General features: G+C 36.7%; 2 protein-coding genes across 10 annotated transcripts in view; one reads left to right on the forward strand and one right to left on the reverse strand.

Moving 5' to 3' along the window:
* The window catches only part of LOC145692873 (uncharacterized), a 74240-nt gene extending 73832 nt beyond the window's left edge, over window positions 1-408 (reverse strand). For 7 of the 8 annotated variants that reach the window (XM_081768408.1, XM_081768411.1, XM_081768407.1 and 4 more), the window contains exon 1: window positions 186-408. In XM_081768408.1, the coding sequence (XP_081624534.1) occupies window positions 186-287 (102 nt within the window). In that variant the 5' untranslated portion in view covers window positions 288-408. The remainder of the gene's footprint in view (window positions 1-185) is intronic. The other variant, XM_081768406.1, reaches the window with a different exon arrangement.
* A 626-nt stretch (window positions 409-1034) lies between these two features.
* LOC145692874 (uncharacterized) overlaps window positions 1035-24815 on the forward strand; it is a 61617-nt gene continuing 37836 nt past the window's right edge. Inside the window, exons 1-7 of one of the 2 annotated variants that reach the window (XM_081768412.1) lie at window positions 1035-1138; window positions 3933-4071; window positions 5449-5654; window positions 9541-9699; window positions 14393-14502; window positions 17703-17857; window positions 24410-24562. In XM_081768412.1, the coding sequence (XP_081624538.1) occupies window positions 3995-4071; window positions 5449-5654; window positions 9541-9699; window positions 14393-14502; window positions 17703-17857; window positions 24410-24562 (860 nt within the window). In that variant the 5' untranslated portion in view covers window positions 1035-1138; window positions 3933-3994. Of the gene's footprint in view, window positions 1139-1280; window positions 1402-3932; window positions 4072-5448; window positions 5655-9540; window positions 9700-14392; window positions 14503-17702; window positions 17858-24409; window positions 24563-24815 lie in introns of those variants that run through there. The other variant, XM_081768413.1, reaches the window with a different exon arrangement.

Genomic DNA, 24815 nt, shown 5'->3' on the forward strand with positions numbered 1-24815 from the left:
TAAATCTTATATATACAAGATTGGGGAAGATACTAAATATCAGCCATTATTTTTCCCTCATAATATGGTTTATCTACTATTTTCCACCTCTGAAAGAAGTACTGTAACAATACACGCACTACAAGTAACAAAAAGAAATATAGCCTTGCATAAGGAAAATAAACAATCGTAATATTTTCCTTTACCTTATCATGAACATTGCCACTAATATAAAACTTAATATCTTTAAAAAGTTGGTCTTCGATCTCCAGATCTTCCAATCCTAATGTCACATCGTCTGTTGTCATTTTTTCACTTTTCTTTTAAACACATTCATACACAACTATTCCAATCAGGCACCAAAATTCCGCCAAACTTCAGCAAAACCCGCCAGTTCAACACTATGTCGGCATCGGTAAGCGTTTTTTTTTTTTTTTTTTTTATATACCAATAAGTAGAATATTACAGGATTGGAAACATTTCTGCACAAAATAATCGTTTCAAGATTTCCTCAAGATCACACGTCATAAGTTCATTAGCTAAAAGAGATAAGAAGGTGATGTTATGCAAAGTCAAATATTTCTTTGCATAACATCACCTTCTTATCTTCTTTACTAATGGACTTGTGACGTGTGCTCTTGAGGAAATCTTGAAAACCTTTAGGAACACAAAACACAAGTAACACAAGAACGTTTTTTGCACTTATCTTTATTCACATTGTAGCACAGTGCATAATATCTGTCTCATTTAAACTACGAAACTAATAAATAAGAGAGCACATCATTCCATTATTAAATATCACTGGATTTGTTTTACCATTCTTGGGTATTTCACAGTGTGACTTGAGATCTAGAACAGCTGTAAAAAAAAAGTGTACTGCAAAATACATGAAATTGAATATAACAAATTCAAAATATACCATTTTAATTACTGCAATGCATTTTTGTTATATATCATGGTAATCTGTTTGAAATTTGTTGCGTTAATACATAGTATTTTATAATTTTTACATATTCCGAATAATTACAACTTTTAGGTTTACCAATACTGAGAGATTAAAACAGCGCAAAAACAAATGAGCAGCAAATGACTATATGAGGGAAAGGTTGTAAATGGAAAATGAAACTATTTTAGTGGCGATTGTCCAAGGAAAGATTTGGTGGGTTTTAAAATAATATATTAGTATGTCTGAGATGTCTTCTTTGTAAACTTATTCAATTAGTTGTTTTTAATCTGGCAGAAAGCACATTTAAAATATATTTTCTGGTAAAACGATATTTAGATATAGTGTCGATTGCAGTTATCCATTTGTAATAGTTGATACTGAACACATTACTTTCAAAACTTCCCTCGGACCCCCTGTCTGTCTGGTGGAACAGCGCAGAAGAGAGGATTCAATAAACAAAAAGCAAGATTATGGGAGTATGTAACAGGTTTTGGGCTTATGTAGTGCAATTAGAACTAATGGGTACTATCCTAATTAGGCAACTATACATAATTATTTATGTAGCTCTTTCATTACGAAATGCACTCCTAGTACCTTACGGATTACTTCTTGTGGTAGGAGTTGTATTTTAGGGTGTAGATCTATTTTTAAAAACTTAACTCTGCCGTGTATAACAGGACATATGCCATAAAACCGACAGTGCGAAAGATAAACCAACCTCTGGTATTGGCTTAGTGATAGAGCGCATACATGTGGCGTATGGGTTCCTGCTCCTCCCAGGTCCTGCCAACTGGACTTTGTGGTGGACAAATACATATAATACCACATGACTGGGTTTTGTTGAAATTGTCCCGTTACCTCCCTCTTTTTCTATCTGTATTGTCGAGGCATAATGTTAAGATGAAAGAGACCAGAAGTGAATAAAAAACAAGATTTACAGGAGAAGTGGGTTGAACTAAGGGAAATATAATTGATTTGGACATTACTCGTGGTTCTACCAAATTTTTGACACATTTCTTACATTTTCAGGTTAAGTTAAAGTCTTGTATTTCGTTTAGCAGAGCATGCACTAAATGAGGAGTTCCATTACTACTTGCAGATTGATTTCAAAAGGACTCACTATATATACAGTGTGGACATATGGCATAAAACTAGTGCACAAAATACGAACCAACCTGTGCTGTGTGGCTACTAATAAGCAAAAATGCTATTTAACCGATTCAGGGCAGGAACACAGTAGGGGGTCCGTAGGGAGCAGGCGCGTCAGCGACGGAGGATACACATAAATGAGGGTAGTGGAAAAGCACATTTACACATACAATGCCTTCACTAATAATTAAAATTTCATTTCAATATGCTGTGCACTGACAGTAATTAATTACCGTATATTCACACTCTCATTCCTTCACGAAAAATGTTTCACATCGTATTTTACCTATAAATATTCTATTTGGTAGAACCGTCTATTTGAATGAGCCCTTGATTTGTATCTCATTTAAGAATGGAATAGAAGTACATGAACAAATAAGAAATGCGAAATGTGTTCCATTCACAGTTCTTTCTGTTTGGCTCTTGCTGTATGTTTGCTTTTAATATACTACATTTTTTCCCTGGTGCAGGGGTGTTGGCCCTACGACTTCCTAACCTGAAGAACAAGGTCATTTTTTGTCAGGTTTTGTTTGCTTAGCCTTGCATGTATTCTTCTGTATCTGGTTTTGGTTTGTCTGGAGAAACTCTCGGTATCCCATTATATCTGATGAGTGTTCCCCGATATGCCACCTGGGGAGCATCTCCTCCAGGTTGATAAATATGTTTTCAAAGCAAATTATGAAACTAAGCGTTTACGATTGAAGAAACTAGTACTCATATTAAGATTGTCATTTCAGTCCACGTTTTGCAGTATATTTTAGAGGTGGTTTTTATTTTCATGGGTGTGTATGTGTTTCTTTATGTAGGTTTTACAAAAAAAAAAAAAAAAAAAAAAAAAAAAAAGGCTGGAGAAAATGCCAACTCAGAGTGTCTGTTCGGTCACAAAAGTCACGGAATCAGAAAACGGTCATGAAAGTCAAGAAAAAGTCACGTAAGTTATCTTTTGGGTCACGATTTTTTTTTTTTTTTTTTTTAATGTGTACAAATAAAAGTACAGGCTGGAAATTTTTGTTCTATAGAACGTCAAAGCTCACTACCAAAAATGTCTATGGTCGGCTTTAGACGGTACCAAATCGCAAGCAAAGCACGCTTCTATGGCATGCATGAAAATTCAGCCTAATTTGCACTCAAATTCGTTCTTGATAATGTTAGGAAATTTTATGGTTTGGTAAAGAAAACGAAATTTCATTTTGGAATTTCAGTAGACACCCTGCAACTATCCTGATTTTGATGAACGTATGATAAAAACCCAGCTTCAGGCAAGTACGAACTATATGTTCAAATTCATTTCAAACTGTCCAGTCCCTTATATACATGTAGACGTTCCAATTATGCTAAAAAGGCGAGTCTATATATTATCACAATATGTAATATTCTGAACTAAAAATTACGTTTGTAATGTTAAATATATTTAACCACTCTCCTCAAGTCTTCTGTACCTTGTCAAAAATTCATGGCCCATTAACATTATGCCAAAGAATGTGATGTTTCATTTAAACTGCATTATTAACATCCTACCATCACATAGTACGGATTAAGTTGATAGTTTCAGACTGGCTGATTAGTATCCAAGAATTGTCAGAATTATTGCATTTTACTTCTGTTTTAAGCCAAACAAGTTTTATTTAAATCATACATTTTTTTTAAAAAAAAGTCATTCCATTTAAATAATTTTCATTGAGATACTTCAACTCTACTTTTCTGGAAAGGTCTTTTCGGTTAATGTTCTGTAAATTTAATACATGCTGTTTCAAAATAAGTTAATAAGTAAAAGTGTATATATATATTCAGAGTTTTTTTTTTTTTTTTTTTTTTTTTTGTGTATATGTCTTGATGTATAAATCTCTCTTTCTTTTAGAGCCTTTTATCCTACTCGTATAAAATTCGAGTTCGCTGGTAGTACATTGAAGATTGAGAACAATGAACCCCGAATTTCATCCTTCGTATGACTCCAGTGATACCTTTGATTCAGGATCTGACACTGACTTTGAAGAATGGTAAGTACCTTTCATAACGTAAACACTTTCCTTAGAATCTTTATTGAAACCATACCATCCAACTATCTATGAACATACAAGCTTTTTCGTTTCTTCGAAACTAGTTTCGGTGATTTTTCTCACTCATCTTTATCTTACGTATAAGTTTCCCCAGGCGACTGTGGACAGAGGTGGGGATGCAAGACCAAAAATAGCATGTGACATTAAAGATCAGACGTACCGGTACCGTTATTTTTCCACATAAGTACCACGTACATTGAACCATTACTCATACCGGCCTATAACAGGGTGTCTATCGGTCACGGAAGTCACGAAAAAGTCACGAAATTTAGCTTTTGGGTCACGATTTTTTTTTACCTGTTCAAATGTAAGTACAGATTGGAAAATTTTGTTCTATAAAACGTCAAAACTCACCACCAAAAATGTCTATGGTCGGCTTTAGACGCTACCAAATCGCAAGCAAAGTATGTTTCTATCGTATGGATGAAAATTCGGCCTAATTCGAACGCAAATTCGCTCTTGAAAATATTAGGAAATGTTATGATTTGGTAAAGAAAAGGTCACGTAAAAGTCACGAAATTTCATTTCGGAATTTTAGTAGACACCCTGTATAAGCTTTAAAAACCCTTCCAGGAAAACTTCAAGGCTCTGCATACGGAAGAAGCGTCGAACAGCTTCTGTAACTTCAGCATTGCTTCCAAAACGCCGGTTCGCTTTGTCATCCACCATTCTGACATTGTTGTCTGTAGTGGCCGTGCACGTCGTTCCAGATGTCGGTGTATCCAGCACTTGCTGCTACCTTTCACTGAATTGGCGACACCATCTTCGCACCATTTGTTTCGGCATCACATCAGGCCCACAGACTTCCACGAGGCAGTTATGGATTTCTGCTCCCGACATGTTACGTGTCCATTCATAGCGGAAAGCCACACGCACTTCCTCCCTTGACCACGTCAAAATGCATTTCCTTTCCATAGCTACCAGGCTCAGACTGAGAGACTCGTCTCCGCTTTGCGACTGCGCCATCTGCAGGATCGCGGGAGAATGATACCCACTTGTATCTGGATGTGTCTCATTGATATTCGCTTTCCTGGGAAAAACGAGAGTGGAAACTTATTTTCGGACTCCCGTTCGTATCTTCTTTACAAATTTGGAAGTACGTCAATATTAAAACATATAACAAATAGGAACACGTAGAAAAATATAACAATCTCTTCAGCCGGAAGAACTAAATCGTATAGTTTTTGAAATATTGCTGATGCTTAAGCACATTATCTTAATGTAATAGTATAGATGAGGACAGTTGTAGTGTATATATATGTATTTTTTAAAAAATGCGTAAAATCATGTTTTTCTTGTTTTTCATTAAAATTCCAGGATTGATTTACCTTGCGAACTAGCAGAAAAAAGGCCTGAGATTATTCTTATGCTAGATGCTGCAAATGATGGAGATACAAAACTTCTGAAGGATTTCATTGGAAGTGGCGAATCAGTCAACTCAGCTGACCTGTATGGAACAACACCTTTGCATTCCGCTGTACTTGGGAATCAAGTCGAGTGTGTCCAGTTCCTTTTGGAACAGGGTATGTATGTGTATTAGCGGTAAAACTCTTAAATAATTCCAAATTTTATTAGATTATACTTTCAAATCGTAATATTTCAAATCTGTTTCACGTCTGTATTTGTGTAGATATATCGATACCTGCAATGAATATACTCTTAAGAGAATACTTCGTTTTATGATACAAGAGAGCTTGAATAAGTAGAAAAATAAACATTCAGATTCAGTGACATTGTTTGTGGCAACAAAAATTACTTGTCTTCTGTCGGTTCGCTATTATCAGAAAATATAAATTATTTGGATACACAATGTGTGCAAAAGAATTAAATGATGAAATTGTTGGAAAGGTAATGAAAAACAAAAGTGTCGTTACGTTTAAAATATTGACCTACCATCAAGCTTACACAGTAGCATATTCAGGGCTTCATTTTAAGAGATGCCAACAGAAATTATATATTTTTCCATCGCTGGAAGGTAATTTTATCCGATAAGTTCGTATTAGGTTCTGTCCTAACTTAATTGCAAAAATTCGTCCTTTTTGTGTCATTATATTAACCTTAGCTGAACAGAGTTTTATTATTTGATCCAGTTCAGCAAAGGTAAATTATTTAATCAACCTCAACAGAACTATATTTGTCCGTCTACTAAGTTTAGAGACTGATATCAGTTCCACGTGATTGATGGCGGAATCCGTTCGAATAAATACGAATTAGTTAATGTAAAGTAGTTAGTGTGTGGATTATAGTGCTTCAAGTGAAATGCTGGGCGGAGTGTTGGCATGAGTACGGAAACAGAGCATAGGGTATGCGTTAAACTTCGTTAAAATGTTGCAGAAACAGTGGAAATGATTGAGAGCTCGTACGAGGAATGAATCTCTTTCTCAAGCCAATGTTTTCACAAGACATGTTCGGTTTCGTGACGGTCGCGAGGATGTAACAATCAACTTTAGGGTTGGGCGACCGACAACTGTTCGAACTGGGTAACGAATGAATTGATGAGGTAGAATTTGCTTGAAAATAGTTTTCCAGTCCCTAAAAATGATAGCTGAGAATCTGCTTGTTAGGAGAATTGTGAAACAGGATCATCAAAAAACATATCTTCGTGTCGGATTTGTGCCTACATACTGATTGACGAGCAAAAGGAGTGGCGAGTTTCGCGAGCTGTGATTTGTTGCAAATTGCAGACGGACTCAGAGTAGTTCTGGAAGGTCATGACTGCTGATGAGCCACGTTTCACACATAACGAAAGTTCTCGGCAGCCGAAGAAAGTGTGCCTTCAGAAGTCACGCTTAAAGATGTTCTTCGACTGCAGAGGTATGGTTCACAAAGATTTCATGCCAGAAGGTCACACTATCACAGCAGCAGATTATAAAGGCATTGTGGATCGATTGTTTAAGAGACTTCGACTTGTAAAACAGAAAGTTCTCGATTGACACGAGTGGCTCCTTCATTATAACATGGCTTGCTACAAAGTGATTCATGTTGAGCAATTCTTAGCGAAGAAACAAGTTGCCTGCATCAACCACTCTCTCTTTTCTCCCAACTTATCCTCAGCAGACTTTCTTCTGCTCCCAAGGTTAAATTCACACTGAACGGGCATAAATTTGACTCCATTTCCGGTATCCAACAGGCTGTTACTAATGAACTAAACAACGTCACATAACAATACTTTCAGAATAGAATCTTATAGCTTTATACTTATATCGAAAGAGGAAGGATGTATGTAAAATAATATCTTACGGTTATTCTATTTTTTTAATCATTGGAAGTATCTTGTAACCCCTTAAAAGCTTGTCAGCGTTGACAGACTTCACCTGAGGAAATAACTACTAAGTGGTACAAGGTTGGGACTATGAGGTGGATGCTCACTATGTTTTTTCGTCGCAGAATTGAATATATTTTGTGAGTAGATTCATTGTTACGAGAAAACAGCACCTTCGAGATTCCTATTTTGGACGTCTTATTTCCATTTCTTTGAATAGAGGGTCGAATATAAAAGTATCATAATTCCATTCATGATCTGACCTTCTAGCATGCAGTTAGTTACCAGTGAGTGTTCTTTGTAGTTGAAGAAAATGATGGAAACTCACTTTCGAAATCTGAAATTTTAGCAAACTGGTTCTGAAATGTTTTCAACCAACTACAGCATTTTTTTTTCTTTTTTTGAATGGTGTAATAATACAACCAATTTTCATTCCCATTACCTATGTCATTCAATCCTTGTTGATCATTCGATAGGAAAATGGTGAGCAATTTTGGCGCACGGTCCTTCATATCATATTCTGCCCATGAGTGAGAGAATAGGGAACCCACTTTACACAAATCTTCCTCATATTGAGATTGTAATGGAGTATCGTGTGAATTCTATTAACACTAATACCAGCTTCCGTACTGAACATCTCGACGGTGATATGACGAACTTCCACTAACTTCTTTACTTTGTGAACTATTCTCTCGTTCACAGTTCGACAATGATCATCTTTCAAACTCTCCCCTTCCTTCTCAAATGATCGAATCAATAGTGTCAAATGCACTCACTTGATCCACATAAATTGCTTTCAAGTCCCCTCAGATTTTCTTAGCTTAGTAACGTATATAAATGTAAGAACGAACGTTCTCCTGAGAGAGTTCCATGTTTAATCACTAATTGCTGTAATTGGACTGAACTCATAAGTCTGCCTCACTCAGACGGTGCAGGTTTCAATTGCACTGATATATGCTTTTGTAGACCAAATTCCACCGAATCCACCTATGTTAATTAAATTCCCGTGTTGTTGTTCAGCAGCGTGGCCAGTACTTGTTTAATATTTGAATGGCCCTCGTAAAGGATGCTGATATGATCTCAGGCCATGTGCTGACATCGTGTCCGTGTTTTATTTTTCGATATTCTTTCATTTCCTCCCACATTCACATTTAATCACTTTTTTTTTCTGCAGTCATTTACCTCTGGTGTATTTATTATCCGTTTCGTTAAGTATCTACGAGTAGGAAACGCGTTCATGTGTGCTTGTACTGGCGCCACCATCCTGTAATCTACCTTTGTTGAAGGCAGCATAGTATGGTGCAAAAGAGCCTGTACAGGTGGCATGATTTTATAATCTACCTCTATTGGAGGCAGCATAGTATGATGAAAAAGAGTCTGTACATGTGGCGTGATTCTATAATCTACCTCTGTTGCAGGCAGCATAGTATGATGAAAAAGAGTCTGTACATGTGGCGTGATTCTATAATCTACCTCTGTTGGAGGCAGTATAGTATGGTGCAAAAGAGTCTGTACATGTGGCGTGATTCTATAATCTACCTCTATTGGAGGCAGCATAGTACGATGCAGAAGAGCCTGTACATGTGGCGTGATTCTGTAATCTACCTCTATTGGAGGCAGCATAATATGGTGCAAGAGTCTGTACATGTGGCGTGATTCTATAATCTACCTCTGTTGCAGGCTGCACAATATGTTGCAAAAGAGTCTGTACATGTGGCGTGATTCTATAATCTACCTCTGTTGCAGGCAGCATAATATGTTGCAAAAGAGTCTGTACATGTGGCGTGATTCTATAATCTACCTCTGTTGGAGGCAGCATAATATGTTGCAAAAGAGTTTGTACATGTGGCGTGATTCTATAATCTACCTCTGTTGCAGGCAGCATAATATGTTGCAAAAGAGTCTGTACATGTGGCGTGATTCTATAATCTACCTCTGTTGCAGGCAGCATAATATGTTGCAGAAGAGTCTGTACATGTGGCGTGATTCTATAATCTACCTCTATTGGAGGCAACATATATATCCTTGGCGCAGAAGAGGAACTCTTTTAGAGTCCAAATTAACAACTACTATTACTTTAGTCTTGAGTTGTTACAGATTTCATTTCATTATATAATAAGTTAATATTATTAATTCTTTGTCTGAAGGAGCCAATCCCAATTGTAAAGGAGGTACTCATTCGTCGACTCCTCTAGTGTTAGCTCTTAGAAACAAGACATTGGACGAGAAAATTCTTGAGGCACTTCTAGAAAATGGTACAGATGTTAATCTTAGTGATGCCAGAATGGAGAGTCCATTGCATATAGGTACGTATATTTATATTTTTATGTCTCTTACGGAAAATAATATACTTCAATTGTAGATAAGTAGATTGTTAACGCTTTTGAGGGATCATGGTATTGCTTAATAGCATGACATGCTAAAAAATAATACAAAATTTATACATTTTCTTTTGCGTGTTTTTCGTAAGTAAAAGGAGATAGTGAAATGCAACTTACCACCATCATAGATAATGTTATTCTACAACAGAAAATATGAACCGGAAGAATTTTTAGTGTTGCCATTCATAGAAATTTCATTGTTGCCAGAATAACATTTTCCCAAAAATCTCAATTAAGGCAGCGACTACAGGAACGAACTCAACTGCATTTTATTACTATCATGTTGTCTTGGAATCGTGTAAACTACTTTTTAAATCATAGTTGTATTTAGTTTGTAATAAACAAGATAGATTTAGCATACAATTATTAACATTAAATATAATGTTATTTAAAAAGTAGTTCACGGGATACAAAAAAAAAAAAAAAATGATATATAATCAAATGCAATTGAGTTTGTTCCTGTAGTCGCAGCTGTAACTTAGATTTTGGGGAAATGTTATTCTGGCAACACTGTAATTACTATGGGTGGCAACAATGAAAATTCTTCAGGTTCATATTTTCAGTTGTGGAATAACATTAGCTATGATTGTGGTAAGTTATACTTCATTATTTCTTTTTACTTACGAAAAACAATCAAAAGAAAAATAGTAAATTTTGTATTTTTTTTTTAGTATGTCAGGTTCTTAATATTAGAAGCTATAAATAAGTGAATATTTTCCGAGATATTTCATAGTTTTCACATGTTTTAATAATCATAATTGCTTATATGGCTAAATTGAAAATAATTACATCATGTGCAGGGCTTGAAAAATCCACTCGCCTGCTCTCCAGTGGCGGATTTTTTTTTTTTTTTTTTTTTTTTTTTTTTTTTTTTTTTTTTTTTTTTTAACATTTGACGAGTAAAGTTTGATCAATCAAAAACGTGAATTTAAGAATAAAAGCAGATGCCACTTTTTTTATTTGTAAGAGAAATGCCAATAAATAAAAAATGCATTGATATGTTTACTGAGTCGCAAAGTGATTTTTATTTATTTGTATAAACACTGTGACTGCAAAATGGTTTAGGTAGTAGAGGTTTTGGCTGGCTAGTACTTGCAAGCAAGAATTTTCAAACCCTAATCATGGGTATAATATCATACAGTAATAACTGAATCCATTCTCCACTTTAAACATCCGTATTTAGTAATTCATTTTCCCGATGGGAACACTCGGTCGAAATAGTGTAATAGCTTTATCAAGCCAGCCATTCTTAATGAGGTTTTCCTGAGTTTTCCTCATTCACACCAGGCAAGTGCCGGGATGGTACCTAACATACAGGTCCCAGATTGCTTTCTTTTTTCCTTAATCCTTTCCCTTCCTCGGCTTGTGTGATCGCTGAGGGAGTTATCTCTCATATGTGTGACGGCCTAACATGGCTATAGATGCCGAAAGGACAGAAATCTAATTCCTAATCCTAATAATTACTTATTATTATTATTATATTTATTTTCTCTGTTTATTTTCTCCACTTCTCATCTAAGCAGGCGATATAGCAATATACAGGTCAGCCAAGTGTATTACTTTTCCTCACTGTTATTATTATTATTATTATCGGTACGTGACTATTAAGAAATATTTACATGATTCATGGACTCATATAATGATAAATTTTCAGTCCTTGGAAAGAACACTTTAACTTCGTTAACAGTAAAACACAAATGTAAAATTTGTTACTCCATTAAATTACTTGAACGATAGATGAGCGTCGGTAATTTCGCTAAACGTTTCATCAGATAGCAAAAGAGAGAAGTAGGCTAAACGGAATATTGAAAGAGAGGACAGTAATTGCCTTTAATATTTATCGTCTTCTTATTTTTCTGATGAATCGTTTAGCGAAATCTTAGTTTTCTTTCATACACCTGTGCATTTGTAATTTTATTTTATTGTTCTGTGATAAGCGAGTTGTTTCCATGTCCAGTTCTGAATCGCTTTGCTGCAACTTTATAAACCTTCCATGTATACATATGAACAGCCTTATCATGAATTTTGATGATTCGGTGTTCGCAGACACATTTATCGATGGCGGGCCGCGGTGGTTTAGTGGTAGAGCGTTCACCTCTGGTGCATGGAGTTCTTGTTTCGATTCCAGCTCGCACCAAGTGAGCTTCGTGGTGGATAAACACTGTGCGTGGGTTTTCTCGGAGTTCTCACGTTTCTTCCCACTTTCTTCATTCCATGTCATTCATTTCTCTATCACAGTCTCTTTTAGCCTAGACGCCATAACCATGGGAAGTAAAGCTTAGACTTCATTTTATTTTTTACATTTATCGATGACAACTAAAAGTTGCTCCTCCCGTCCTGTGAAACCATTTTGAGACAAAAGTAGATAACATCACTTTTCAAGCTATAACAAAATTTTCTTCTTGGTAAACTTGTGTTGCACAGTCTATAAGGATTACGAAACACTGAAACCGTCTGATTGAATAACAAAAATTTGTGATATAAGGTAAGACTGTTGATATTTAAGTTATGTATCTTACAGTATCTATCAGTTATGTATCTATCAGTAATTACTCTCATATCTATATATATTGCCCTATACATATCGTTGAAACTTGGTATCTATCAATATTTAGTGTCTTCAGCGTGTTTGTGTTCACAACGTACAGGATGTCCCACATAAAACCGGTACGCCTCACGCACGAGATTCAAGTAACACTTTAACAGCAACAATGAACTAAAGTATTCGCGCCGACTCGTGAAGCTTGACCTAGATCTACCGATTTCGCCATCCAATAGAACGCGAGGGTGTGTTCCATTCGTCAACCCCAACCCATCAAATTTTATCAGTGTCTTGTCTAGCGCTACACGGAAATCATCTCCCGACAGTACAGTGTTGTCGGATTGGCGTCAGTTCCGTTTAGTTAATTGATTTTTTTTATTGCGTTATATTTTCGTTGTTACTATTCGTGTTATTGTTATCATTTTAGAATAATTGTTACACTGGTTAGTGTTGCGAGGTGTTATTATTGGTAATTTTTAAGTGCTTTTTAAAATATTCATTTACTATGTCTTCAAAGTTTGGCAACATTGTTGGTGAATTTCAGCTGTTTGACGTTTCCCCAAGTGTGCGCTCGGGAAGCGCCTCCACGAATTCTACCGGAGTTTTCCGATGCATCGAAGCTCAAGCAAAATATTTCTATGATTGGTTTAGAGCCCAAACTTCACGACTCGGCGCGAGTACTATAACTAATAATGAATAGATAATAGTTACGTTAAAGAGTTGCTTGTTTATAAGAGATGCTGCAAGTGGTGGCCATGGGCTTCCAGGCATCGCTGACCTCGGTTGATGACGTTACCAGCAACACGCCGTAATTCTGCATGCGTGATACTGTTAATTTCTCTAGTAATGTTCCGTTTAAGATCGTCTGTTGTGTGAGGATTGTCAGCGTAAACTTTGCTTTTGAGTGTGCCCATAAATAAAAATCACATGATGTTAAGTCTGGGAACCTTGGGGGCCAAAGGCCTCTACTGACAAGTCGGTCTTCAGGAAACACGTTGGTGATGTAGGTCCCAATCAATACGAGCTTCTCACGCACGAACACACTGCTGCGCTCAACTTTCCGATAAAATGCAGTGTAGCCAACTTTCGAGGCATTGTTGTCACCCACAAGCAGTTTAACTAGAGATGATTAACCTGTACGTGAAGCATACCGGTTTTGTGTGGAACACCCTGTATTACGTAAGTGCTTTGTATTTTGATGACCATGGTGAAGTTGCTTGTTTCTAACTACGAGTAGTTAGGTTCAAAATAAAAATGGTGGTTATAAACAAAAAATATGCTGAAAAACACCAAATAAAGATACTATGTAAAGGAAGAAAAAAAAGAATATCAGATAAATGTTATGTTGTACACTGTTACAATGGAGGTACTCGCCCGCTAACAGGGGGATGACAGCAGGTATTCATTTCTCTTTCTATACGCAGGTGGCAAAACTTTCATATAACTAAAGTTAAGTTACTCTGTCTGTTTTTAGTATCTGTGATATGTTTCTGTCCGTAACTTTTTTTAAATGTGATTGAAGCGTCTGTTTTGATGTATAATATAGAAAAATTTAGGTACGTGACTAGGAGCAACATGTAACTTTCAAGACTGAACTAGAAAATTTAAAAACACACAAACAGTAAAGAAGTGACTGACTGAACCGAGACTCGAACCCGGGACCTCCGGCATACCGTGCCAATGCGTTAACCACTACGCCTTCCAGTCCGCTTCCCAGACCATCTACTCACTCTCACTTTTGAGGTCAGTGCTCTTATCTCGGACAAATGGGTTGTACCACAGACTCCTGCTGTGATTGGACAGTCCTGTGTCCATATACCGGAGGTCCCAGGTTCGAGTCCTGATCCAGTTAGTCACTTTTTTATTCTTTGTGTTATAGAACTCGCACCTACAGAGGATCTGCTGTGTGAAAAAATCGGTTGTTTCGTCCTTTCAAAAAATATAATATAAACAAAATGTACTGTACATATTAGTTAGGAAGGAAAACGGGAAAATTATCCAATTTAATTTAAAATAATTTAAGGTGTTTATAAAAATTCATTTTTTTAATTTTTTTCCCGGTGTTTTCTTGTAAAGCTGTTCGAAATGGAAAATTGAATGTTGTGAAGAGTTTAGTTGAGAAAGGTGCCAAAGTAAATGCACAAGATAGCGATACACAAACTCCATTACACTTGGCTGCTCTTGTGGTAAGTTTTAAGACATACGTTATTCTCTTCTATAGTTGGTACTTGTATTTGTTGGGGAACTGGGTTTTCGTTGTGGCTGTTGTATTGTAAAAGAGAGGATATACAACTACATTTATCTTCCAAAGAGTCTCAAATTTTAAGATATTTCTCCAATGAAAGACCAAATGTTAATCGTTTGTATGTCAGAACTTAACGACACCAATAATATTCAATAAATATTGTTATATTTCTCTTTATAATGCAGAAATGAGTGAAGGTAAGTAAAATCCCGTTGTGGAGGTCACTGGATAATGAATCAACCTTCGAGTGAACAGTCACAACAGAAATAGAGAACAAATATCTAATCTGTAGTAGTGTTTAAACTGTGAATAAACAGGTTACATTGAATATTTAGAAAAGAAAGAACTTTTCATACCTCTGATCCTGAAAATAAGTATCAAAACAAAAAACAGTTTCAGGACTTCTTGGTTCTCTTTGTCAATTTATCTTCCTCTGCTCTGCTATCAGCTAAAATAATGGTAATGGTTCTGTCCAGTCGTAAAAAGCCATGCTTAAATAGAAAATCTTTTCAGTCAGAAAATAAGTAAGTTTAATCCACAAACTCGAAATACATAGATTAAAGTTGTAGATAACTGGGTCACATGGAAAGCCATTACATGGCAGTAAGGTTTTTATATCTTGATGTTAAGGAAGTATTCCGAAGTACCATTGTGAAATGTCAGAAATGTAGAACAAATAGTTTTACAATGTTAGATAATGTAATCCGTTATATTGATCTGTAATGTCAATGAAAAACGTTGCACTGACGTCTATTCGTTTCTTTTAGGCACAATTTCCAAGAACAAATTAGAATACACTTTGTTACAATACATTAGCCATGTTTTCGAAGGCATTTACATTTATCTACGCTACATAACCCAAATTTTACACAATATGTTGAGTAATCATTCTATGTATTGATTTTAATTAACAGTAGAATTTCCTGATGTGTTGAGCAGCCAAAGCTCTGAGTGTGGCGCTATTTACAACCAATGCGATTTAAAAATAACATTGGTAGTGTATAGCAAGGGGAAGCAGGTAGGTAGCTTAGTGAGTTGAGGCATTGAAAGTGGTAAGGAGATCATTATTTACAGTAAATATAAATTAATATATGTGATTGATTTGGGTCGCTGAAATGATTACTTAGTGTATCTTGAACTACTTATGGAACAATTTTATTCTGACCATCTGTTATAAATAACAACTTTGAACAAGAATAGGCATAATAACGCAAGTCACCACATCGATAACTTTTCTTGCTACGCAGAACATAAATACGAGTTTTCATGCAACTGTTTAAAACATTTCTTGCACCGTTTGTTACTGTTTGATTCATAATTGTTTTTTGCTGAGTAACTTCGATGTTGCTGTCCTGTACTACTGGCTTTCGTCAAATAGTATCACTTGTAGCATTCAAACGTGTTCTTCTGATGTCCGTATTCTTGCATGTCTTCTTTCAGTTTTGATAACAATCGTGTGTTTAAAACCATAGATATGAAAGTGCCCATGTTGTGTGAGTCTGTGGTCTTCTTTGCCAAATCTCACAAGTTGGATGCTATTAAAATACTAAAGATGAAATATCAGATTCGTGATTAAATTATTTTCGTGTCCAAATACCTGCAAGAAAGTACATTTAATATGTAACTAAATCAAACCACTCCATAGGGAAGAAATAGAACCATCATCATCATTATCTGTATTAACTGTCTTTTTTTCTACTAGGTATGCGTTCAAATATGAAAGCACTTTTCATTAATTTTGTTCATTAACTCAATAATCCTCGAGCAAGTTTCTCTCATTTTAGAGGACAGGTGGAAAATTTGAATTTTTATCTTTACAGAGAATGTCATAAAACTTGTATATTTAAAGAATCTTGATATACTGAATGATATGATCTCTGGATCTGTATACATTGGTATCGAAAATAAAAAATAACTTTTGAGAATTTAGGGGTCATAAAACCTGTAAATTCACTTAAATATCGAATTCAATTGTGGAAAACTCTTGGCATATAAATTTGTTCAAGGTAATCACGGTTGCAGTCATATTGTTAATAGTTTAATATTAATAGTTTAAACATATTGCAGTCATGTATATATTGACATTGATTTAAGCACAGTTTATATTTACGACATTTGCATGAAGTGAGTGTGCCCATTGCAGTAATTATTTACATGATTTTCTTGCTGTAGACAATTATACAGTATTAACGGAAAAGAACGTCCAAAACTGAGACTCTATAAATCTCATTGAAATGAAATAAAATCTTTGAGTTTTGCGTCCCACGGTTATGCCATCTAGGCTAAAAGAGACGGTGATGATGAGTAATGAATAAAATGGTGGAATGAAGAAAGTGGGAGGAAACGGGAGAACTCCGAGGAAACCCACGCATACGGCGTTTGTCCACCACAAAGTTCACTTGGCGAGAGCAGGGTTTGAACCCGGGACCCCATGCACCAGAGGTGAACGCTCTACCACTGAGCCACCGCAGCCCCTAAGTCTCATTGAGTTGAAGAAAATGATGTATATGTGTAGTTTTAAAGAATAGCGAAGTGATTCACTTTTACTATTACCAGTTTTTAAACACCAAGCTGTAGGGATCATCGGAACCTCTAAAATAAATAAATAAATAAAAACATATGTTTTGTCAAAATCGAATAATTTTCTCGTAGATTATCGTGCAAAATAGTTCTGTATGCAACTTGCAACGTGGCAATACTTTTACTTCTCTTTGACCCTTTTATTCTTGATGGACTGGACTTCGTGGGTGGAGTTGTGATTTACAGTATTCACCATCTTAGAAATAATGTTTAGGATGATGTAAGACTGAGCATAGTTGAGGTTAAATGAACTTTGCAAATAATCCTCTGTTCAATTTTGCTATGTTCGTGGCATTTTTACCTCTAATAGGAAATTATGATATTGGACAACCTGCTTTGGAATTGATTATTCTCATTTAAATCTTCTGAATATTCACATTAGGCGTTACAAATGCCTCTAGACACAGTCAATTACTAAACAACTAGCGTCTGTATCAATTTGCAGTCATATTCTATTTTTCGAAGGAATTTTTCACAGGTTATTGCTATTTTACTTTCTGTCTTAACAATTCTAATCTTTTCTTTATATTTTGATTACTGAGAACTAAAAATACTTTTCAGGGTTATAATGAAATTGCGAGATACCTAATCGAGAAAGGAGCTGATGTCGACAGTCGTAATGCAGAGGATGAAACGCCGTTGTTTCTCGCCGCTGGAAGAGGAAACTCAGAAACTTGTACTTTGTTGTTAAATAGAGGAGCCTGTACTGACGCAAGGTTTGTACTTCTTTAAATTGATTTGAAAAGCAATTTGGGATTTATATATACATACATATAAATATACGGTATATATGTATATATTTATATTTTGGTACACAACAAAGCGTGATAAGTTTACCGTCTGCTATTTGCGGAACGTCGTTGAAACAAACATACAAAGTAACCAAACAGGTTCTTGCCATTTTTGACGTCCCATTAATCATGCGCTCACATGGAAGAAACGAAATGACACGTCACTGTCAAGCAATCAGGAGTTAGTCTGACGGTCGAGCTTCAGTAATACAGGCACATTGCACACATACAATAGTCATAGCGCGTCCAGTGTCGAAGAGAAATAGAGGTATCGAAGCAGCTTGTTCGCGTGTGTTTGTTGTATGACATCTAAGTGAACCTGTTAGTTTCCGTATATGCCAGGTATTTGGGGAGAATGCCGTGAAGGAACGCACCGCCAGGCATTGGTTCCAGAAATTGCGTTCGGGAGATGTGAAACTTTCGGATAAACCTCCCAGGACGACCATATGTGTTAGATGACGAGGCCTTGCAAGTAGCCATTGCGAGGACTTTCGGATAAACCTCCCAGGACGACCATGTGTGTTAGATGACGAGGCCTTGCAAGTAGCCATTGCGAGGACAGTGGTCTAACATGTGATGAACTTGCAGAAAGTTGAGTTGAATTTCAGCTTAGCGTCCCTTTCAGCAGCGAGGCTACGTGAGACGTGGACCTACTGATTAACGTGGAATCCGAACCACATGAGCTCCCGCCAGGAATCGAACCCGGGTTTCCCGCGTCAAAGGCGCGTACGCTAACCGCTTAGCCACGGAGCAGCTCGAACTTGCAGAAAGGTTCCATGTTTCCACTGAAACAGTCAGACTGCACTTGCATGGGATAGTGAAGTCATACAAGTTAATAATTTGGGAAGAAACCAAAGAAAAGATAACTGGGTATCTACGACCAATGTACAGAAGAATATATCCTCCGTATAAAAGGCAAGAGAAGAGAGAATTTATGTTCAGTTAAAGAAAGGAACACCAAGACAAACGTTGGAAACAAGTGTAAAATGTAAATAGAAGTGTACAATAGTTTTAATAATAATAATAATAATAATAATAATAATAATAATAATAATAATAATAATAATAATAATGATAATAATAATGGAAGAAATAAATAGATATAGTTTGGTAAAATTCTGAGAAATCATCTTAGGAAGATTCACAGGCGTGTGAGGACAAAATATTGCGGAATATAAATAAAACAGTACTCAAGGTAAATAATAATTTCATTATTCAGTTTCATAAAAGTGCGTAAATGTGTACACTTTGATTACAGCAGTTTAAAGACTTCTTTGTCCACTGTGTTTTCTTCCGTAACACTAGAATCTTTCTATCTCAAGTGTGCCCCTTCTGGCGCTGCTGTCGATATGTGTTTTCCCGTACCTTCCTCGAAAGAGGAGGGACAAGTTGCTGTGGCCGAAATCTTTCAACAGTTGGATGCGGACAGAGGTTGCAACATTGAATTATTTCACGGGCTTCGCTGTGTACTGTCTTGTTAGCCATTCTAAGTAGCCTACGATCTTCAGTTGCCAGACGACTCAGTGACAAACTGGCAACACAGTAGAGGTCATTCACTTCTTCCCCCAAACCAAAGGGAAGGTTTCCTTCGCAAGAGAGTGGCGGGGGTGGAGCCGAAGTATGTTTCACATATTTTCAGAGGGCACACTAGAAAGGCTCTACCAACTAAAACATAGTTACAGGTTGTATCCATCCATACAATCCCATCTTCAATAGAAAACCTTTGCAAAGAAAGAAAAAAAAGTAAGTTCAGTCCATAGTTTCTGAATACGTTGATTAAAGATGTAGAAACTACATCACATGGTAAGCCGTTATAAAGCAGATAGATGTTTCACATCTTGATGCATTTTCTTCAGAAGTGCCTTGATTGTGAAATGTCAGAAAAGGAAGACGTATTGCCACTAACAATGTTAGATAATAAAATTTATTGTATTAATGTATAACAGTGGTGTCCAATTCGAAGCCCGAAATGTGTTTACTAGTAAGTAGAGGGCTGCAACTAAACGAGAATTCTAACCACGAAAGAAAAAAATATTTAAAAAAGAAAGCGTATTAGTAAAAAATGATTATGCTTTTTTTAAAACAGAATCCCGAATTAAATTCATTCATGGTACCCCTATGTCTGTACAGAAGCCAGTAAAATGATATGCTTCTTGAAAATCTAATGTCACACGACTACACCTTGAAAAGTATGCTAAATTTTTTTTTCTTTAAACCACAATGAGAAAGCTTCAGCTTGTTCCGGAATCCATTTATAAATTCTATAAGATGACAAGTTAATTGGTATATTCCGTGTAACTTTATGTTCAGCTTATTTAGACACCATGTAAAATCTTTAAAAAATGTAAAAGTCGAAAATCAGTATTTCGAAGCGCCTCTTCTAGGCATCTAGTGTCTGATGGGGGAAAAAAATGAAAAAGTGATTATGAAAATTAGAGGTTTGTTTTCTCAGTTCAAGAAAAGCTCTAAAGGCAATTTCCTGCTGCACTAAACCACCTAACGTGATTATAAAGAAGTAGGTCTCCACATTATGATTCCATATTCTCTAAAATTTGACGAGATATGATTCCATATTCTCTAAAATGCGATTTAAAACTGCATTATGGCCACCCGTATCATGTTGGTAGTTTTGACAGGCTTTTTAAAGATTTTGTTCCCTTTTAATGATTTGCCACAAAGAGCTTCCTCAAGAGTAATACAGAAGGTCGATCCGCGTATATGTGTCCAATTTTACACCCGTACCCCTGACCACAGAAGCGACCGAACAAGTGGTTAAACGCGTGTGCTATACCTAGAGGTTCATTCTATCGTCTGCCAAACGAAACTGTGTATCGTGTGCATCATGGCTCCAAAGGTGAACCATTTTTGGAAGGGCTACGTAATTGGACATTTCCACGCCAAATATTCGGTTTCTAAAATTCAAAAGCAGTGCAAAGAAAATGGTTGTGCATTGGGTTCGACGACTATCAAGAACATAATCAAGCAGTATAAAAAAGAAGACATACCAGGTAAGCATTCATCCACTAAGGGGTCGAGGAAGCGAGCGTGTACCACAGTGACTCCACAAGTAGCTCAGAAGTTGCGGCGAATGACCTTACAAGAAAATCCCCCTCCGCAACGTGTGATAGCAGCTCGACTCCACACACCACAGTCAACTGTTAACCGCGCTCTTGAGTAGGAAATTAAACCTCCGGAGGGTCTTTAAAAGTCATGGACATTACCTAAGTGCGGCCCATCGCCGTGAGAGAAAGATCAACAGCAGGCGCCTCTATGAACGCCATCTATCTGGGAAAAAGTGGAAGTTTGTGGCCACACTAGATGAAGCATGGGTGCATCTATCAGATTGTGGCAAAATTCGCTACTTACACTTCGAGAGATGCAAAAAGCCGTCCTGCGTTCATCCGTCATTGCAAAGCAACTTTCTCGAAAGGATTTATGGTTGTCGCCGGTTACTCTTATCAGGGCAAGTTAACAATTCGTCAGGTCCCTAAAAACTGTAAAATCAACTCTGCATTCTTTTAGCAACATATACTGACCCCAATTTATACAGAAGATCTGCCTCGTTTGTATGGGCATGCCATAAAGCAAGTGACTGTGCATATGGACAAGGCCTCCTCACATACATCTCGTTCTACCCAGAACTTTCTGAAGCAGATGGAGACAGACACCGGTATTCGTGCTATTCCATTTCATGATATACCAGTGAAATCCCCAGATGCCAGTCCCATGGATTTCTGCGGGTTTGGTCTGCTGAAAAGGACACTTTTTTCTTGTCGTGTCACTACTCTCGGGGGGCCTGTGGAAAACCTGCCGGGAGGAATGGGAGAAGATTCCACTTCCTGTACTTCGTCGTAGTCTTCTACAGTGGAAGTTACGATGCAGGACTATTACCAGAACACATGGCCATCACATTGAGGCCAACCGATGGTGGTCCCATGGATTTTCATAAGGTTAGTGCTATTTCAAAATTGGACACATATACGCGGATCGACCTTCTGTACAACGAAATACAAGGAAATTATATCATTTTCTCTCAAAAGATCTGTTAGTACAGACCTCTCTCATACCATTACCAATGGACCATCTTTTACAGTTGAAGCAAATTTCTCAAAATCCTCAAATTTCTCATCAGAATTTTGAACTCCTTCATGAATGTCCATTCCTTTCGCGTTGCGTGGTGAAGATACACGTTTAAGAACTCTTTCTTACTCGAAAAGTTTTTCTGTCATGCGTATGAAAACCAAAAGCAGACATCTTACTAATCTGTGGATTCGCCAAAGCTAAAAAAAAAAAAAAAAAAAAAAAAAAATCTCTTGGTCACCCATTGTTAATCTATTCTGCATAATGGTTGATGAAATATTGATTGATGAAAAAGCAGTATACTGTCAAACTGTCAAAGAGATTCGCCATTAAAAGAGTTTTCATTATGTATATAAAGTCAATTTCACTTTGGATGTTGCAAATTCAGTCAAATTAAGAGAATGTAGAATAGGTAAGAGTAGTGTAGCTTGTAGTAAATTAGCTAATGGGTGATATCAATAAAACGGAGAAGTTACTCATTACGCCCAATTTTGAAGTAGTTACTCGCATTGGTATCAATAAAAAGAGAACTGAGCACTAGTCGTCTCGGCTGACCTCGGAGAAGCCCCGCCCTTTTGAAGTAACCACACCTCTATTCTCGAGCCGAGTAACTACTACGCGTTTGATATCAATAAAAATCAAAGACTCCTCTGTGATGCTAGTAACTTCTCCAAATTTGTGGAGCAAGCTAAATAGGTGACTCCGTGCGAAATATGGCAGAGTATATGATTGTTTTACTACGTAGAAAAATTTATAAACTGCATAGAAATGTTGGAAATGGAGATTACAAAAAGCATTATAAGTTTATGAAAGAAAATGTAGTGATTAGCACAACATTTTTTAAGGAGAATCAACCGAAATTCGGGGTGGTGGACTACGTAATGATGAAAAGGGTTTTCTTCAAGAGCGCCGATCCTGTGAGGGCCCGGGCCCCCCAAAGCTCATGTGGGCCCCTATTGTATTTATGAATATACAATATTTGGCATAATTAGAGTGCAATTTGTCTTAAAATCCCGATATATATACCTTCTGCATCTGAATGCCCTCTCCCCCCAAATTTACAGAGAAATCGGTGCCCTTGGTTTTCTTGCGTTACGTGAGCGATCCGGGATTCCAGGTCGGAATGTCAGGGGATTCTGGTGTGGCTCAAAGTACTATCTATGACTACCTGAAAATGGATTGTTTTCGGAAGTGTGCGTAATATACAAACAGCAAAGGCAGAGTGGCAAGAACAATATACATTTCCGGGTGCTATCGGAGCACTTGACTATATACAAGTGGCATTAAAGAAACCTAGTATTTTGGAGAGTAATACGTTAATAGGAAGAGCTATTTCGTGGCTAAGCGGTTAGCGTACATGCCTTTGGCATAGGAGACCCGCGTTCGATTCCCGGCAGGAGCTCATGTGGTTTGGATTCCACGTTAATCAGTGGGTTCTGTCTCATATAGGCACGCTACTGAAAAGGACGTTAAACTAATAATCAACTCAACTCAACGTTGATAGAAAGGGTGTATACATAAGAATGTATTTTGTTTATGTCAAGGCGAAAGGGGACACGTATGGTGTGGAAAATGCAATCAGATGGACGTGATTTATGACGTGGGTGGCTGGACTTTTTTTAAAAAGAAAACAAAGGAGCCAAGTGTCTGATTTCGTTCTTAAAGCCAAACAATCTACAAAGACCTTGGACAACACGTGATATGTGCTTGTCGTGTTAATCTTGATATTGCTGGATTCCAATCAACATCCATCAGCTCAAATAGGTTCATTCCCATGGTTTCAGTATTACTTTCTTCTTTCCTTTTTTTTTATTTTTTCTTCTTTTTTATTTTTGTTTTATTCTCGCTCGAATATTAAAGATTCTCTTTTGAATTTGTGTCTCAGTCGTAGATGTATTTGATATTTCGTTGCATTTCACTGTAATTACCTTCAAAGTTTCGGCTTTCCTTCGTTTACTTTCTGGTAGCTGTGACTTTGAATGTACCATTGGAAACTCTTTTAAAATATCCACAAATGCACTTTGGTTGAAGCTATCGTTGCTACTTGCCCGTTTCATGGCTTTTAAGATACTACGCCATAGGTTAAAAACAACGAAATGACTGCGCGATGAATGGGAGAAATGAATAATCACTTCTTTTATTGATACGACTCAGTGCTACGTGCAGAGGAAGCGCGAGTAAACGTTCATAAATCTGGAGCAGACTAGACCTGAGTAGTGGCTTGTTTTATTGATACGAAATTGAGGGAGGAGATTACTCCAGGCGTAGTTACTCCGATTCTCGAGCCGGACTTCTCAGGAGTAGTTACTTATTTTTATTGATATCACCCAATGTTAGTAGATAAAACTAAAATTCAGAAGAAATAGATATATCATTGAAAAAGTATTTTGTTTTCAGATCCAAATCCAACTACACACCGTTGATGAGTGCATCTAGATTTAATCATATATCGTGTGTTGACATTTTGCTAAATCATGGAGCCGACCCTCACCTTATCAGTGACAGTGGAACTATGGCAATACATTACGCAGCAGTATGTGGAAATGTAGAGTAAGTACCTTATTTGCCGTGTATAATGCGCACCTAAGTTTCGGCGCCAAATTTTGATATTTAAATTTTTATTTTTGGATCAAAAGATCCAATATATTTCAATCAAAAATTTTCTTGTAGGTCTTATATCTGGAGAACTACATATAGTGTAGCCAAACGGAAACTATCTGTTAACTCAGTATGATGTGCTTATTCCGTAGAAAATACGAAAACTCGATTTAGGGGCCATTCAAAAAATTTTGTGGCCCCTGAT

The sequence above is a fragment of the Thermobia domestica genome, chromosome 8 (assembly GCF_964235325.1).
Source record: "Thermobia domestica chromosome 8, izTheDome1.hap1.1, whole genome shotgun sequence".
In the NCBI taxonomy this organism is placed as follows: Eukaryota; Metazoa; Arthropoda; class Insecta; order Zygentoma; family Lepismatidae; genus Thermobia; species Thermobia domestica.